Raw genomic sequence first — 14914 nt, 5'->3', positions numbered from 1 at the left:
AGGTGTTTTGTCATCATGAATACTTCATTGTTATGTATACTCTGCATTCCTCCATCACCTGTGAAAACTTTGGGCAAATATTCGGTGACATGTATACATTTAGTCAGCTAATAAAATGAGGCCGTGTATAACTCAGCCCTACTCCTACGGACTGTAAAATCCAGTTTCCACCCTTGCGAAACTATGCTGGAATTCCTGGGCTCCATAATAGTGCCACCAGTGACTGTTACAAGTTATGTCCCTTCTATGTCTCTCCTAAAGACCAATCAGATTCCATCTCTCATATCACATGCACTTGCTTCAAACAAAATGGTGTCATTCAATCAAGGCGATCTGATTGATAATCAAAATCTATCTTGTAATAATTTTTTAATGTGAAGTTTACACAATATACAGCTTTTCCATTGGACAAGAGGTTGGTCACATGACTGCAAAACTGAAGTTCATAAGTGTATGAACGACTAATTTTGATGTTCACATGTTTCTTCATGAGACTAAAGTCTTGAAATGACGTAAACACTGATGGACTACTTCCACATTCCTGGAGAAACCCCTGGGAATTTCCTAATACGAATAAATACAGAAGCACTGTTTCTGATCATTTAGACCCTTAGCGTTTTAGCATACATTGAGATAAGTCCAAGTTTGATAACATGCACATTCAAAGATATCCTTGCTTTCAGTTTCATCCATCAAAGTGAACAAAACAAAGAAATGCCCATCAAAACTATCCTCATATCGACTCGATCCGTGTCTAGACTGACAGTGACAGTCTATGAATTTACCTTAGTATCTATTTGAAACATCTTTACAATCACCTTTCAATGAACGGCTCATTGAACGGCTCATTGATCATTAATGACTAACACTTGTAGTCGCCAGAGGTTCAGGAACAACTTCCAAAATCTCTCCTGTCACATTTATCATGTTGGCAATTTTGACGTCCCTTATTTGATGTAAGTGCATTACGGCGCGCAGGTAATGTGACTGACTTAAGGTAGTTCTTAAGAGACATTTTCCATCTAATGATGATGTTATTTGGATCGATTTGTCATAACCAAACAACAAAGAATGTTTCTGTTTCTGTAGAGCAGGTTGAACAAATGTATGCCCATGTAACCCCTTATTTTGATGAACAGCAGTTTATGAACAGGATGTCGATTTCGTTACCTGATTGAGTATGCATAGACACATTAATCCAGCCAAAATATAACTCCACAATTCCAGCCTGGTCTGGCAAGGGTGGAAACTGGACTTCTATAGTCAGTCAACTCCCTTGCCTCAGGAAGATGGGTTAAGAAAAGTACCGGTACCCCTACATTTTCACTGGTGATGGAGGAACAGTGTATACAAACCTGTGAAGTGTTTATGATCTGTTTATGGCAGCTCTAATATAGTTGCAGATGTTTACGGTTGTGTTAATTTGTCTATTTGGTATCTCTTGTGAAAACAAGCATCAGTAGGCTTCAAACTGAAGTTCATCCCATACACTTACCTAGGACAATGGAGTGTATTTGTTGTTGCTGTTAGACATGATACGTGTACCTTATAGTCTTCTACAAAATTACCCTTGATAATACAGAATGATATGGTACTGCAAATGATCTATGAACGAAAGGTCTGTGGAAGACACTCTCCAAGTATAGTCATAATAATCATGTACAATTTCCAGGTCAAGAGATTGAGAGAGACAGTGCTGAACCAGAAGTGGATGGGATCCCAAGGGAGGTAATCCCCAATGAGGCTGACTTCCTGATCGGCTATGCTACTGTGCCTGGCTTTGTGTCGTACAGAAGTCGCAGCCACGGATCCTGGTACATAACCAAACTCTGTGAGATGCTCAACAAGCATGGTACAAGGTGAGTAGAACCATGACATTTTGGTCATGGATATGAGTGTTGTGGTCATATTTGTACTGTTTTTTCGTCTGAAAATGGTGGTGGTATAAATGGGAAGCACTGCACAAAAGTAGGCCTATTTCAATCCAAAGGCAGGGAGAGTTGTCTCCCTTTATCTAGTTGTGTGCCGATTTGCTGTACACACGAAAATTGTTATGAGTTCAGTGGGAGATTGGTGCTCACTAGCTGCAAATGGTGAGCTTAATTATTAACACACAAACTGTGAACTTGAATTTAAAGCTTGTTCGGATTGTTTTGGTTGGATAGTTCATGGAATTCAGAAAGTTTCAAATCACCTGCATTGGACAGGTAGACACATGTAAGTCAAATGTTTGAAGATGAGAATGAAGTCATGCTGTACTTATTGCCCTACTTCAAAAATTCTAAACTTTAGGGGGGTTGTAGATTCAAATACAATAGCAGGAAACCTCATGAACTCACTCTCTTTCTTAATTCCTTACACCAAAATGTATTGCTTTTTCCTGATGTAAACTGTTTCCTCTACATATTGTATTACTGATGCATGAATATGTACATCGCCACAAACGTGACGAAATACAATGTACTAACAATCTATCAAATTATGACCATGTGGAGTTCAAGGAAAGAAGTAATGTCCAATTACTGTTTAATTTAGTCTGTCTTTGTAAGCCTGAAAAACACTGCACAGTATTACTCTGTTGTTCCAGATACGACCTCCTGAGTGTGTTGTTGTTGGTGAACAACGAAGTGGGCAGAGCTAATGCTATGATGGAAGGGGGTCGGTACAAGCAGTCACCAGCACCACTCTATACCTTGAGGAAGAAAGTAATGTTCAAATGAAGATTTGGTGAGCTGTGGGCAGCCAACAGGGGTTTCTACACAGCATTTCAAGCAGACATGATGGTATTTGATCCAAGAGCTGGCACCCCTGTCAGAGTGAAATGTAAGACAACCAGGACAAGAGTTGGTCTTTCCATCAATGCCAGCTGCACATGTAATAAGATTTACATGAGGATGATCCTGTATAATAATGTTCATGTTATCCTCGTAATTATACACAGGATATTTCATCTTTCCATAGTTGCAGGATCCACCATCACATATACATCTGTGATGTCTGCAAAAGCAGCAGCTCTGCTAGGGGTCCACACAATAACAACTGTGTCTCTTGCTCCTGTAGGTGTTAGAATACAAATAAAAGTAGTAGTTCCAATCAGATGACAAAGTTTTCAACTTATGAATGTGAATAACTGTTATTCCCACACGGCTACATGTCAAGGATAAAACTCACTCCCAAGGTTTTGGTTGACATTGTAAATATGAGAAGAGGGACAAGGGCCAAACCCGAGAGAAAGTGTTTTATCCGACACTTGTCAACTATTTTATGTTTCCCACTTTTCTTGACGTCAAATACCTCTTGCTGACATACAATTACTTGAAATAGAGATTCTTGTACATGAGGAAGGCACCTTGGTTTATCGTGCCTCTGCACCCTAGTTACAGGTTTAATCCCGCTGAAATATAAGCTTTCACCTCATACCTCACATTTCCTTAAATTAGCACTGTAATGTGTGTTGTTGATAGTGTTCAAATACAAAATAAGTCTGGGACAGAGATATTTTGTAGAAAGTCCTTGCAAAGAGATTATTCTATAAAAAGAAGTTACCCATAAAAGCAATAAGATGTCACTAGATGTTCCTAAAATAAGAGCATGATGATGGGAAAACGTTTGTTCAGATTTGTAAGTTGAAAATATTTATTATGAAATTTTGTTAGAATAATCCCCTGTCGGATGCTCACAGCTAACACCAGCAATATCAAAATATATATGAAATATGTTTAATAAGCACACTTCTGTAATCTAGCCATCTTTAGAGGCAACAGTTGTACCAATGTTGAACTACCCATGTCCATGAGCACCATGCCTGTATGTTTCATTAACATTAAGTGATAACCCCCCAGCCTTCCTTCCCACATTATGCAGACACAACTCCAGCAACCATATTTACATCCCTTGAAAAAGAATAAGACCATATATCATCCACTCTACAAGTAACACTCATGCCAATGCAGAAAAGACCCTCCTAGCAATATTTTCAACAAACCTTTGCTTAGTTACCTGTAGTGGTGTTGCAAGTGTGTGAAATCTTCTAAATGTAGACAAATCTGTGTTAATAATAATTTGGGACATTTAATATAACACTGTGAACACAATGTTGAATTAGATTTTAAGTTTGTTAAATGAATAAGAATGTTTGTCCATTAACGAAAATCAACAAGTCATACAAAGAGGTTTGTGCCACTCATAAATGTAAATACCAGTCTTTTTTTTGTACAGTCTTTTGTAAACACCATGTAGAGCGAGTTCTTATTTGGATAAATCCATTCCAATCTGAACAAGTAGAGATTGCTGCAGAGCATCAATAGCTCCCCGCAATATAATGTTATGTGCAGAGGAAATAAGTGTAAGCTATGGGAGGAGAGAATTTGTGTTCAGTACAAATTGGTTGTTATTAATGTACTTATCTTTGGAAAGCACAATAAAAGAAACAGTGTCTTTAATTGGTCAGCACAAAGAAAACCCAGGCAAGAAAACTGGGCCTGTCAGGCAAAACTTGATATATACCCATTATTAGTACCAATAAAAAAAATCCTATATAGATAACGCAACAAATGTCATTCTAAAGCATGCTTTTGCAGCAAATATCAATATTTCTGGTCAAAATGTTGGTTGGGTTAAATAAAGCAAACTTTTGAAATAGTGAACACAAAAAATGTAATGAATCCACTCATTATATATATACTCAATAGACTTCAGTTCAAATGTAAAAATTCACGCAATCATTAATGGATTCCCATTTATCTAGCAGCAAGTTAGGAACATACAGTTTGGTCACGTTATCTATAAATATTGAGAATTATCTTACATATTGTAAAAACAAAGGACATAGGTCACTTTTCTCAAAACTTCGTTTAAGTAATCACAAACTAAAAATTGAAAAAATTGTAGATATACAAAAAAATCCCAACAACATTTGAACGTCTGTGAAACATGTGATGTCTCAGAAGATGAACAACATTACGGATTGTCTTACATAATACAACCAAGAAAGAGAATCACAAATAATCCCCAATCATGATAAAGAATTTAGTACACTCTGTTAAAAGGTGCAGATTCTTAATAAGTTTACCAGCAGTTATCCAGAAACAACTTCCAAGATCTGTTAACATATCAACAATTACAAACAAATTCCTTGCACATGTATGTACAACATTACCATAGTTTTGCTCACTTCCCATATTGTTTCCATATCATAATAATACACTTGTTTTACAAATAAAATTGTTATAATGTAGCTCTTTGGAATGTTGAATGTTCCTGTGTTTTTTAATTGTCGTTTATTGTGCATGTATTTTGTAGTTTGTGATTGTGTAATATAGCCACTGTTTCTTCATGGAATGTTCCGCAATACATACCCCATCTAAAACATCTTTGTTGTATAATAGTTTCTTACAGTTGCTTACGGGGGCATTGTTGGCCCAGTCGCCGAAGCCGCTGCAATTCGCTATGCAGAGTTGTGTCCCTTGGGCATGCGAGAAACCTATGACAGTGTGTTTGAATCTCGGTTCGCTCCGATTTTGTTGTCAGCACAAAACCCTTGCTCGTTGGTTTCACCAAAGTGGTGAACGTCTAAGACCTGCATCACTTCAGACTTTCCTCCCACGGAATACTATTCAAGACGGCGTTAAACCCAACTACCTCACTCACTCTTGTGTATGGTTCCGTTTGGTTAACTGGGTTTGTGTTGTGATCGCTTCCGGCTTAGATTTGAAATTTGTTTAGAAGAATGTTACTATATTCAACCCAAACATCGTGGAGATATCATGCAACCGTATTATCTTTTTGGAAAATAATTGCAAACTACAGACCAACCTGTCCTATGTATCCAGAAGCAAAGAACATATACGGGTGTATGATCTCTGCTGGAATTTTTTTTTTTTTTTTGTCAAAGCAATAAACCATGCAGAAACGTAAACCGCCGCATGAAACAGTATGTACCATACATTACATACAGTGAAGTATTAAAAACAATGCTGTGCTCAACTATGCACAGCAAGCGCCATACATGTGATTATGAAGATAACTAATAAAAAAATTCTCATATCAAACCCGTTGTTTTACATGTGTTGTTTATTGAACAAAGTCATACTTTATAGAAGCCTGTTATTTAATCGTGTTGAAATATATGTTGCAAAAGCAGTGTGAAAATTGAGTGCGCGTTACAGGCTTGGCCTAAATTCCTTCCTGGAACGTTTCTCGATGGCTGCCTGAATAACATACGATACATTGCAAAGGTAGTGCGCAATTGAGCTGTTCGGGTAAGGGAGATAATCACTCACTCTCAGTGATACAGCTTGAATAAGGCACGATGTACAGCAATGCAAGGTCAGTTCGTGAATTTATCACTTCTATACTACGCCTATAGCTAAAGGAGATAATCGCTCAATGCGCAATAGTTTATTCTTACAAAATATAGACCGGTTAACTTTAGCGAAATGGGATCATTTTTAGCTCTTTTAAAAACAAAATGAACAAATTTCATGGGTTATCAGCATTACGAAAAGTGACTAAGTCTCAGAATAGCAAGAAGATTTTGAAGTATCTCTTATTGCTGGAAAAGATAAACATCAACATTTCACGCACATTTCACATGATTTGTATGTTTCGTTTCGGTAACTGTGTGGCTTGAAATTTCAAAGAAACCAACATGTCGACTTACATGCTACAAATTTAACCTCTCCTGTATACTCCCCCGCCTTAAGGGTGGGGAAGAATAAAATATGTTTAAAACAAACCACATCCTTTGTTATGATGTCTGACATTTTCATACTTTAATAACAAAACATTCACATATTGCACATGACAGTGTATATTTACAGTATCTGGAAAATAAGACATTACTATATGACCTTCTCTGGCCAACATATAACACAATGTAGTTTCAGGGCAGACACTAGTAGCAATGGTTTTGGTTCATGTACATATTTTATAGTTAGCCACAGACTTAAGCAGCTTTTGAATGTATACACACCTATGTACATAATTTGCTTACTGTTTTTTTTGCCTAATATTATGGTCATTTCATCTTTGATTCATGTAGACCCTTTAATTAGACATTTATGTAAATTATCTGCTACATAATAAAGATATTACCTTCTTATAACAAGTAACTGGTAACTGGTTACAGTTTTTTTTTAAGCGTCACATCCTTTGTTACGCTAGCTCCATAGCTATAGGTGGAGCCAGCTTCAGCTTGAAGGTTTCATTCTGGAAGATGCTGGAGGCAGTTCTGTTGTAGCCAGTCCTCCGCCCTGAGGGCTCTCCACTGGCGAGCTCTGTCAGGATAGCAAGCTGCAACATTTGCATGGAAAGTTGTAGTAGAGGCTATTCATGTAATGTGGAGACTTTCAAGAGCCATGACCTCTGTTTACCCAACTCATAATCCAATTTATAAATCTGATGTTGCTATTTGTGAGTTAGTCCTTAAACGTTATTTATGTTCTAAAGAATAAAATTCAATAATCCTTGACAGTACTCAAGTGTTAAACATGTAGTATGTTCCATTGGTATTAAAGGTCTTTTGTTGTTTAATGTCTGGGGCATCATACCCGACCTGATTTTCAATCAACCAAGTCATCAATTTAGCCACTGGGGACCTATTCTAACCCAGAAAAGATTTTGGATCTAACCTTGTTTGTGATGGAAATTAATGGATTATTTAAACTATTCGTTACGCATAAAATGGATCTGGAATGTCTGTCGTATTCTCATTTGGATAGCTTCTTTAAATACAAACTAGTTAAGGTATTTTTGTTTTTTTGTTGAGTTGGGAAGAAAGCGTTGACGCCAACCACAACCTCGTACTGAACAATTGGCACATTACTTTCCATGAGGAATAGGAGACAACAGACCTCTTGTATGGGTCAAAAGAAACAATCCTTCATGAACATCAGCATTTGTCAAAGGTTTGTACCTGATGGGTTCCTAGAATGCTATTGGATGAAATGAAGTCAACAAGGATTACCACATCTAATATACATCTAGATGTATCACTATGATCCCTAGAGCAAACAAGAATCAATGGAGTTTAAACCAAATATATCCACATAAAAATTTATTGCAATCATCTTTGGACAGGAAAGGCATAATACTCATTGATAGTTTGCCACAAGAAACAACTGTGAATGGTGAATACTTTCCCAACTTATTGAAAAGATTGTGCATGTCTATCAAAGAGTAGCATTAAGGCAAACTAAGTCGTGGTGCCCTCCTCTATCAGGACACTATTCACCAGATCCGATCCCAAGTGACTACAATTTGAAAAAGCTCTTGTGGGGTCATAGATTTAACAAGGACCAAGAATTGGTTGCTGCTGTGGAGCAACTTGACTTTCTACAAAACAATAATTGTCCTGGAGAAGAGATGGAACAAGCGTATTGAACTGTAAGGAGGCTAAGTTGAGAAACAATTAAAGCTCAAGACAATATTTCAGTTTTATGTATGTTAGGTTCAAAGCCTTTTGGACCGCCTCCTTTGTCTACTGGTAGTGTCCAGGGTTTGATCCCCGGTTGCGTCAAACCTAAACGTTAAAAGATGTTACTTAATGTTGCCCTGCCTTTATGTTAAAACGCACTAGAAAGCGCACACACACCTTGGATGCAACGTTAAGCCCCATTTCACATCGCCTGAAAGTGTTTGATAGCTCTGGGTATCATGACATGTCCACTTGATGTGTGTAAAGGCCTAAGTGCAGCAGGATGCTTTTCCACTTTGGTGAAACCCACAAGCACAATTGAGGGCGAATCTGGGATTTGAACCCATGATCATAGCATTCTAGCATGTTAAAGGGATGCAACATAGTACAGCGAATTAGTGGTATCTTAGATGACTGGGCCCAGAAAAGGCAATAAAGATACAGATCATTTTTACAAAAGTACTTGCAAACATCCATTATGAATGAAGCCCCCTCATTTATGAACATTTGAGTACTCACTCTGGAGGGAGTCTTCATTGCTCGGCGGACACTCTCAAAGGCTTGGGCATGTTGGGGATCAAGAGCTGACTGAGAAAAAACAACATGAAATACAACATTTCTAGTGTCAACGCCTGCAAGATATACTTTCCCTGCAATAAATGAAACGCAAAAGTGATTTTAGATGTATATGTTAAATATCATAATCAAATTGGATGGCAATCGATTGTTCAAACTTGGCACACATCATTGTCATTGACCCTGTGCCAACTGTCGGAGGTTCTGTGGTTGTTGCTGACATGTTCGCCGTCGTTGATCCAGTGCATCCCATAAATGTTTGATTGGGCTTAAATCTAGAGACCTGGATGTGATTCCTGAAAAAGGCTGTTGCATTGTCGGGCATTGTCTTTTTGGAAAATGACGTTTGCTTGTTGCATAATGTGAAGGATGTGTGGCTGAAGAATCTCATCCATGTAACGTTGTGCCATTAAATTCTCCAGAACTTGCACCAAGTCTTCCACCAGTGAAGGAGATGGCTGCCCACATCATCACACTTTCACCACCAAATCTGTCGACTTCCTGTAAACACGACATCTACCATCCACACGGCAAAGCATAAAACATCTCCATTGCAGTTATGGCCATACTGTGACCTGGACACCATTGACGTCGCAGCAGACGATGTAGGTCCACGTTAATGGTTCCTCACTGTCTGGGCTGATATGCAAAACTGGTATTGCCATAGTGGCCCTTTCACTTCACTGATGTAACCATATGAATCTGTGCTTTGCTCTAGTAGTGATACGTGGTCGACCAGAACTGGGAAGGTCACATGTTGTTCTTTTGTCTGATAACAGTTCCACAGTCTTGTAATAGTGCGTGGTGCAACGTAGAAAAACCTGATGATGATTCTGCTGTTTGCGGTCGGCAAAACTGGTATTGCCATAGTGGCCCTTTCACTTCACTGATGTAACCATATGAATCTGTGCTTTGCTCTAGTAGTGATACGTGGTCGACCAGAACTGGGAAGGTCACATGTTGTTCTTTTGTCTGATAACAGTTCCACAGTCTTGTAATGGTGCGTGGTGCAACATAGAAAAACCTGATGATGATTTTGCTGTTTGCGGTCGGCCGATGGCATTGCTGTGTTGGGCTTCTGCCGGTCATGGCATGTGTTCACTGTTCACTTGCTGTAAGATTGTGATGGCAAGGAAATGAAAACCCACATTTTTTATAGCCCATAGTGATGTTGAACATGCATGTCATGTTGGTGTGTTTCGGCATCAAGCTCTCACTTGGTTGTGTATTTGCAAATTTTCACCAAATTTTTGCAGTATCCCATTCTTTCCACACAAATCAATCCTAATTCATTTTTGGTATTAATTTTGCAACACTCTGTCAGATATTTACAATATTACTACTTTTGCGTTTCTTTTTTTTGCAGAGTACATATGTGTAGGTTATGTCTTATTACATATATCTTCATAAAGAAAGCTAAACAACCATAAGTTATCGCTATCATAATTCATCATCCAAAACTGGCTCCCACAAGAGATATCGCTTTGGTGAGATGGAACGATATCCATAGTGGCGATATCGCTGCAATGAAATTGCATCACAATGCTTTGCAGACCATTGTAATATCATTGGTTACCACTGAAGCTGTTAGCAGTACTTTTTACACTTAAGACACTGCTCACTACTGTCTACAAACTGAAAAAGTTGGAAGAATGATGTTGGATGATAAATAAAATCTCCCCCTCGTGTCTTTTGATATCAAATATATCAACAGGCGTTGATATATTTGATATCAAAAGACACTTGGGTGAGATTCTCTATATCTGTCATAAATAAGAATATGCAAATGAAACAGATTCTTCATCACGTCCTATACTATTATTCATTTGTACATGTAATTGTATTGTCAAAATTATGTTTGCCTTGCAACCACAACACAAAGCACCAGGTTATCATGGTTCTACACATTCTAGATATCAAAGTTCACAATCATAGATAAGGGTAGGTCAGAGTTACATTTTCTAGAGCAATGCATCAACTTAAAAAATCTTGTATGGTCACAAGATGTGAAAGTTTACATGAAAGAGAGACATGGTTCAAGTGACCTTCAACATGTACATGCCATACCTCTTTTGACTTGGACTTCTCTTGCTTGTGTAGAGCAGCCTGACTGGGGTTGGAGAGAGATCGGTGGAAGCGAGAGCTGTGTAGTCGACCCGTTCTCTTGGCATTACTGCACAAATAGCACACCCATGTCTCCTCCCCATCAATCACATGGATAGACCCCAGCACCCTGAGACAAGCTATGTGGTAGCTGTGCCCACATCTGTGGTAACATACACAACACAATATTAAGTATTTGGCATGTGACAACCTTACAAAGTGGGTATGATCTATCTGGTCAAGGTAAGTTTGTCATTGTCTTGCATTCAGGAAACCCTGAGTTGAGGCCACAACAATGTTTCTGGTCAAAATCTATATCTGTGATTATTACCAGGAAATGAAAGTCAAGAAATGCTTGTGTTGGTTCGAAAATCAATTGTTGACCAGGTTCCAAGACCCGAGTGTTATGGTTTATGGACAATTAAAGTTTAACAGTGCTTGATTCCATCATCCATACCTTAAGCAGCTTTATCACGTAATGGCTGGTGTTTTTCATGTGATAATGCAATCCAATAAACTAGGTATCACGTTCCGATAAATGTGCAAATGAGGTCACCTGGCAAGAACTACTTTCAAGCTCCATACATCAATGCAATGTTGTCTTTCTCACACTATTGACTCACATAATACATATTTTCTATTCCTATCATATCATATTTACTATATGGAAACATACTTCGGCTAATAATCTCTATTTAGGCTTAAAAAATTAAAAGAATTGGTTCCCAGGCAAAGACCTTTTGAAAATATAGTGCGGATAGGTGGTGTCGTTCAAGTGGGGGCTTGTTCAAACTAGTATGTTACCAAATAAACAGCTGTGTACCATCAATCTGGGAAAGGGCCTCCTACATAAATAAGCATACAAACTCCTATTGCTGCAATGACCATAACACGAGATGCGCATGTAAAGGAAGTAACTGTGTGCTATATTGGACTGCATTGGAGTATTAGGATTTTTTTATTTTTTTTAAAAAAGGAAATTAAAACAAACTGTGCAGCAGACTTAATGATGATGCTATTATTTTTTTTAGCCTTAAGGCAGAGATGTAAGAGCTTCTGACACTGTGAAATATCTTGTAGTCTCACATGCAATCTGGGTCTGTCAGAGGGGATGTGATACCGAGATCAATGTCATACCTGAACACTGTCACTGGGTCTGTGTCAGAGGGGATGTGATACAGGGATCAATGTAGGTAGTACCTGAACACTGTCACTGGGTCTGTGTCAGAGGGGATGTGATACCGAGATCAATGTCATACCTGAACACTGTCACTGGGTCTGTGTCAGAGGGGATGTGATACAGGGATCAATGTAGGTAGTACCTGAACACTGTCACAGGGTCTGTGTCAGAGGGGATGTGATACAGGGATCAATGACGTACCTGAACACTGTCACTGGGTCTGTGTCGGAGGGGATGTGATACAGGGATTAATGTTGTACCTGAACACTGTCACTGGGTCTGTGTCGGAGGGGATGTGATACAGGGATCAATGTAGGTAGTACCTGAACACTGTCACTGGGTCTGTGTCAGAGGGGATGTGATACAGGGATCAATGACATACCTGAACACTGTCACTGGGTCTGTGTCAGAGGGGATGTGATACAGGGATCAATGACGTACCTGAACACTGTCACTGGGTCTGTGTCGGAGGGGATGTGATACAGGGATCAATGTAGGTAGTACCTGAACACTGTCACTGGGTCTGTGTCAGAGGGGATGTGATACAGGGATCAATGACGTACCTGAACACTGTCACTGGGTCTGTGTCGGAGGGGATGTGATACAGGGATTAATGTTGTACCTGAACACTGTCACTGGGTCTGTGTTGGAGGGGATGTGATACAGGGATCAATGTAGGTAGTACCTGAACACTGTCACTGGGTCTGTGTCAGAGGGGATGTGATACCGAGATCAATGACGTACCTGAACACTGTCACTGGGTCTGTGTCAGAGGGGATGTGATACAGGGATCAATGACGTACCTGAACACTGTCACTGGGTCTGTGTCGGAGGGGATGTGATACAGGGATCAATGTAGGTAGTACCTGAACACTGTCACTGGGTCTGTGTCAGAGGGGATGTGATACAGGGATCAATGTAGGTAGTACCTGAACACTGTCACTGGGTCTGTGTCAGAGGGGATGTGATACAGGGATCAATGACGTACCTGAACACTGTCACTGGGTCTGTGTCGGAGGGGATGTGATACAGGGATTAATGTTGTACCTGAACACTGTCACTGGGTCTGGGTCGGAGGGGATGTGATACAGGGATCAATGAAGGTAGTACCTGAACACTGTCACTGGGTCTGTGTCGGAGGGGATGTGATACAGGGATCAATGTCGTTCCTGAACACTGTCACTGGGTCTGTGTCGGAGGGGATGTGATACAGGGATTAATGTTGTACCTGAACACTGTCACTGGGTCTGTGTCAGAGGGGATGTGATACAGGGATCAATGAAGGTAGTACCTGAACACTGTCACTGGGTCTGTGTCGGAGGGGATGTGATACAGGGATCAATGTCGTTCCTGAACACTGTCACTGGGTCTGTGTCGGAGGGGATGTGATACCGAGATCAATGTAGGTAGTACCTGAACACTGTCACTGGGTCTGTGTCAGAGGGGATGTGATACAGGGATCAATGTAGGTAGTACCTGAACACTGTCACTGGGTCTGTGTCAGAGGGGATGTGATACAGGGATCAATGACGTACCTGAACACTGTCACTGGGTCTGTGTCGGAGGGGATGTGATACAGGGATAAATGTTGTACCTGAACACTGTCACTGGGTCTGTGTCGGAGGGGATGTGATACAGGGATCAATGAAGGTAGTACCTGAACACTGTCACTGGGTCTGTGTCGGAGGGGATGTGATACAGGGATCAATGTCGTTCCTGAACACTGTCACTGGGTCTGTGTCGGAGGGGATGTGATACAGGGATCAATGAAGGTAGTACCTGAACACTGTCACTGGGTCTTTGTCGGAGGGGATGTGATACAGGGATCAATGTCGTACCTGAACACTGTCACTGGGTCTGTGTCGGAGGGAATGTGATACAGGGATCAATGTTGTACCTGAACACTGTCACTGGGTCTGTGTCGGAGGGGATGTGATACAGGGATCAATGACGTACCTGAACACTGCCACTGGGTCTGTGTCGGAGGGGATGTGATACAGGGATCAATGAAGGTAGTACCTGAACACTGTCACTGGGTCTGTGTCGGAGGGGATGTGATACAGGGATCAATGTCGTACCTGAACACTGTCACTGGGTCTGTGTCAGAGGGGATGTGATACAGGGATCAATGTATACCTGAACACTGTCACTGGGTCTGGGTCGGAGGGGATGTGATACAGGGATCAATGTCGTACCTGAACACTGTCACTGGGTCTGTGTCGGAGGGGATGTGATACAGGGATCAATGTAGTACCTGAACACTGTCACTGGGTCTGTGTCGGAGGGGATGTGATACAGGGATCAATGCAGGTAGTACCTGAACACTGTCATTGGGTCTGTGTCGGAGGGGATGTGATACAGGGATCAATGTAGGTAGTACCTGAACACTGTCACTGGGTCTGTGTCAGAGGGGATGTGATACAGGGATCAATGTCGTACCTGAACACTGTCACTGGGTCTGTGTCAGAGGGGATGTGATACAGGGATCAATGTCGTACCTGAACACTGTCACTGGGTCTGTGTCGGAGGGGATGTGATACAGGGATCAATGTCGTACCTGAACACTGTCACTGGGTCTGTGTCGGAGGGGATGTGATACAGGGATCAATGAAGGGAGTACCTGAACACTGTCACTGGGT

General features: G+C 40.4%; 2 protein-coding genes across 4 annotated transcripts in view; one reads left to right on the top strand and one right to left on the bottom strand.

Moving 5' to 3' along the window:
• LOC124132113 (caspase-9-like) overlaps positions 1-4404 on the top strand; it is a 40909-nt gene extending 36505 nt beyond the window's left edge. For all 3 annotated transcript variants that reach the window (XM_046495779.2, XM_046495777.2, XM_046495778.2), the window contains exons 10-11: positions 1673-1859; positions 2588-4404. In XM_046495779.2, the coding sequence (XP_046351735.2) occupies positions 1673-1859; positions 2588-2720 (320 nt within the window). In that variant the 3' untranslated portion in view covers positions 2721-4404. The remainder of the gene's footprint in view (positions 1-1672; positions 1860-2587) is intronic.
• Positions 4405-6744: 2340 nt separating this feature from the next.
• Positions 6745-14914, bottom strand: part of LOC124132198 (vacuolar protein sorting-associated protein 8 homolog) — a 50540-nt gene continuing 42370 nt past the window's right edge. Inside the window, exons 42-44 of the mRNA XM_048382153.1 lie at positions 11060-11258; positions 8936-9004; positions 6745-7293 (exon numbers count right to left, since the gene is read on the bottom strand). Coding sequence (XP_048238110.1) covers positions 7156-7293; positions 8936-9004; positions 11060-11258 — 406 coding nt within the window. The 3' untranslated portion in view covers positions 6745-7155. The remainder of the gene's footprint in view (positions 7294-8935; positions 9005-11059; positions 11259-14914) is intronic.

The sequence above is a fragment of the Haliotis rufescens genome, unplaced genomic scaffold (genome assembly GCF_023055435.1).
Source record: "Haliotis rufescens isolate VD_foot unplaced genomic scaffold, xgHalRufe1.0.p SCAF_4, whole genome shotgun sequence".
Classification (NCBI taxonomy): domain Eukaryota; kingdom Metazoa; phylum Mollusca; class Gastropoda; order Lepetellida; family Haliotidae; genus Haliotis; species Haliotis rufescens.
The sequence above is the reverse complement of the archived record's forward strand: the minus strand, read 5'-3'. Positions and strand labels throughout refer to the sequence as shown.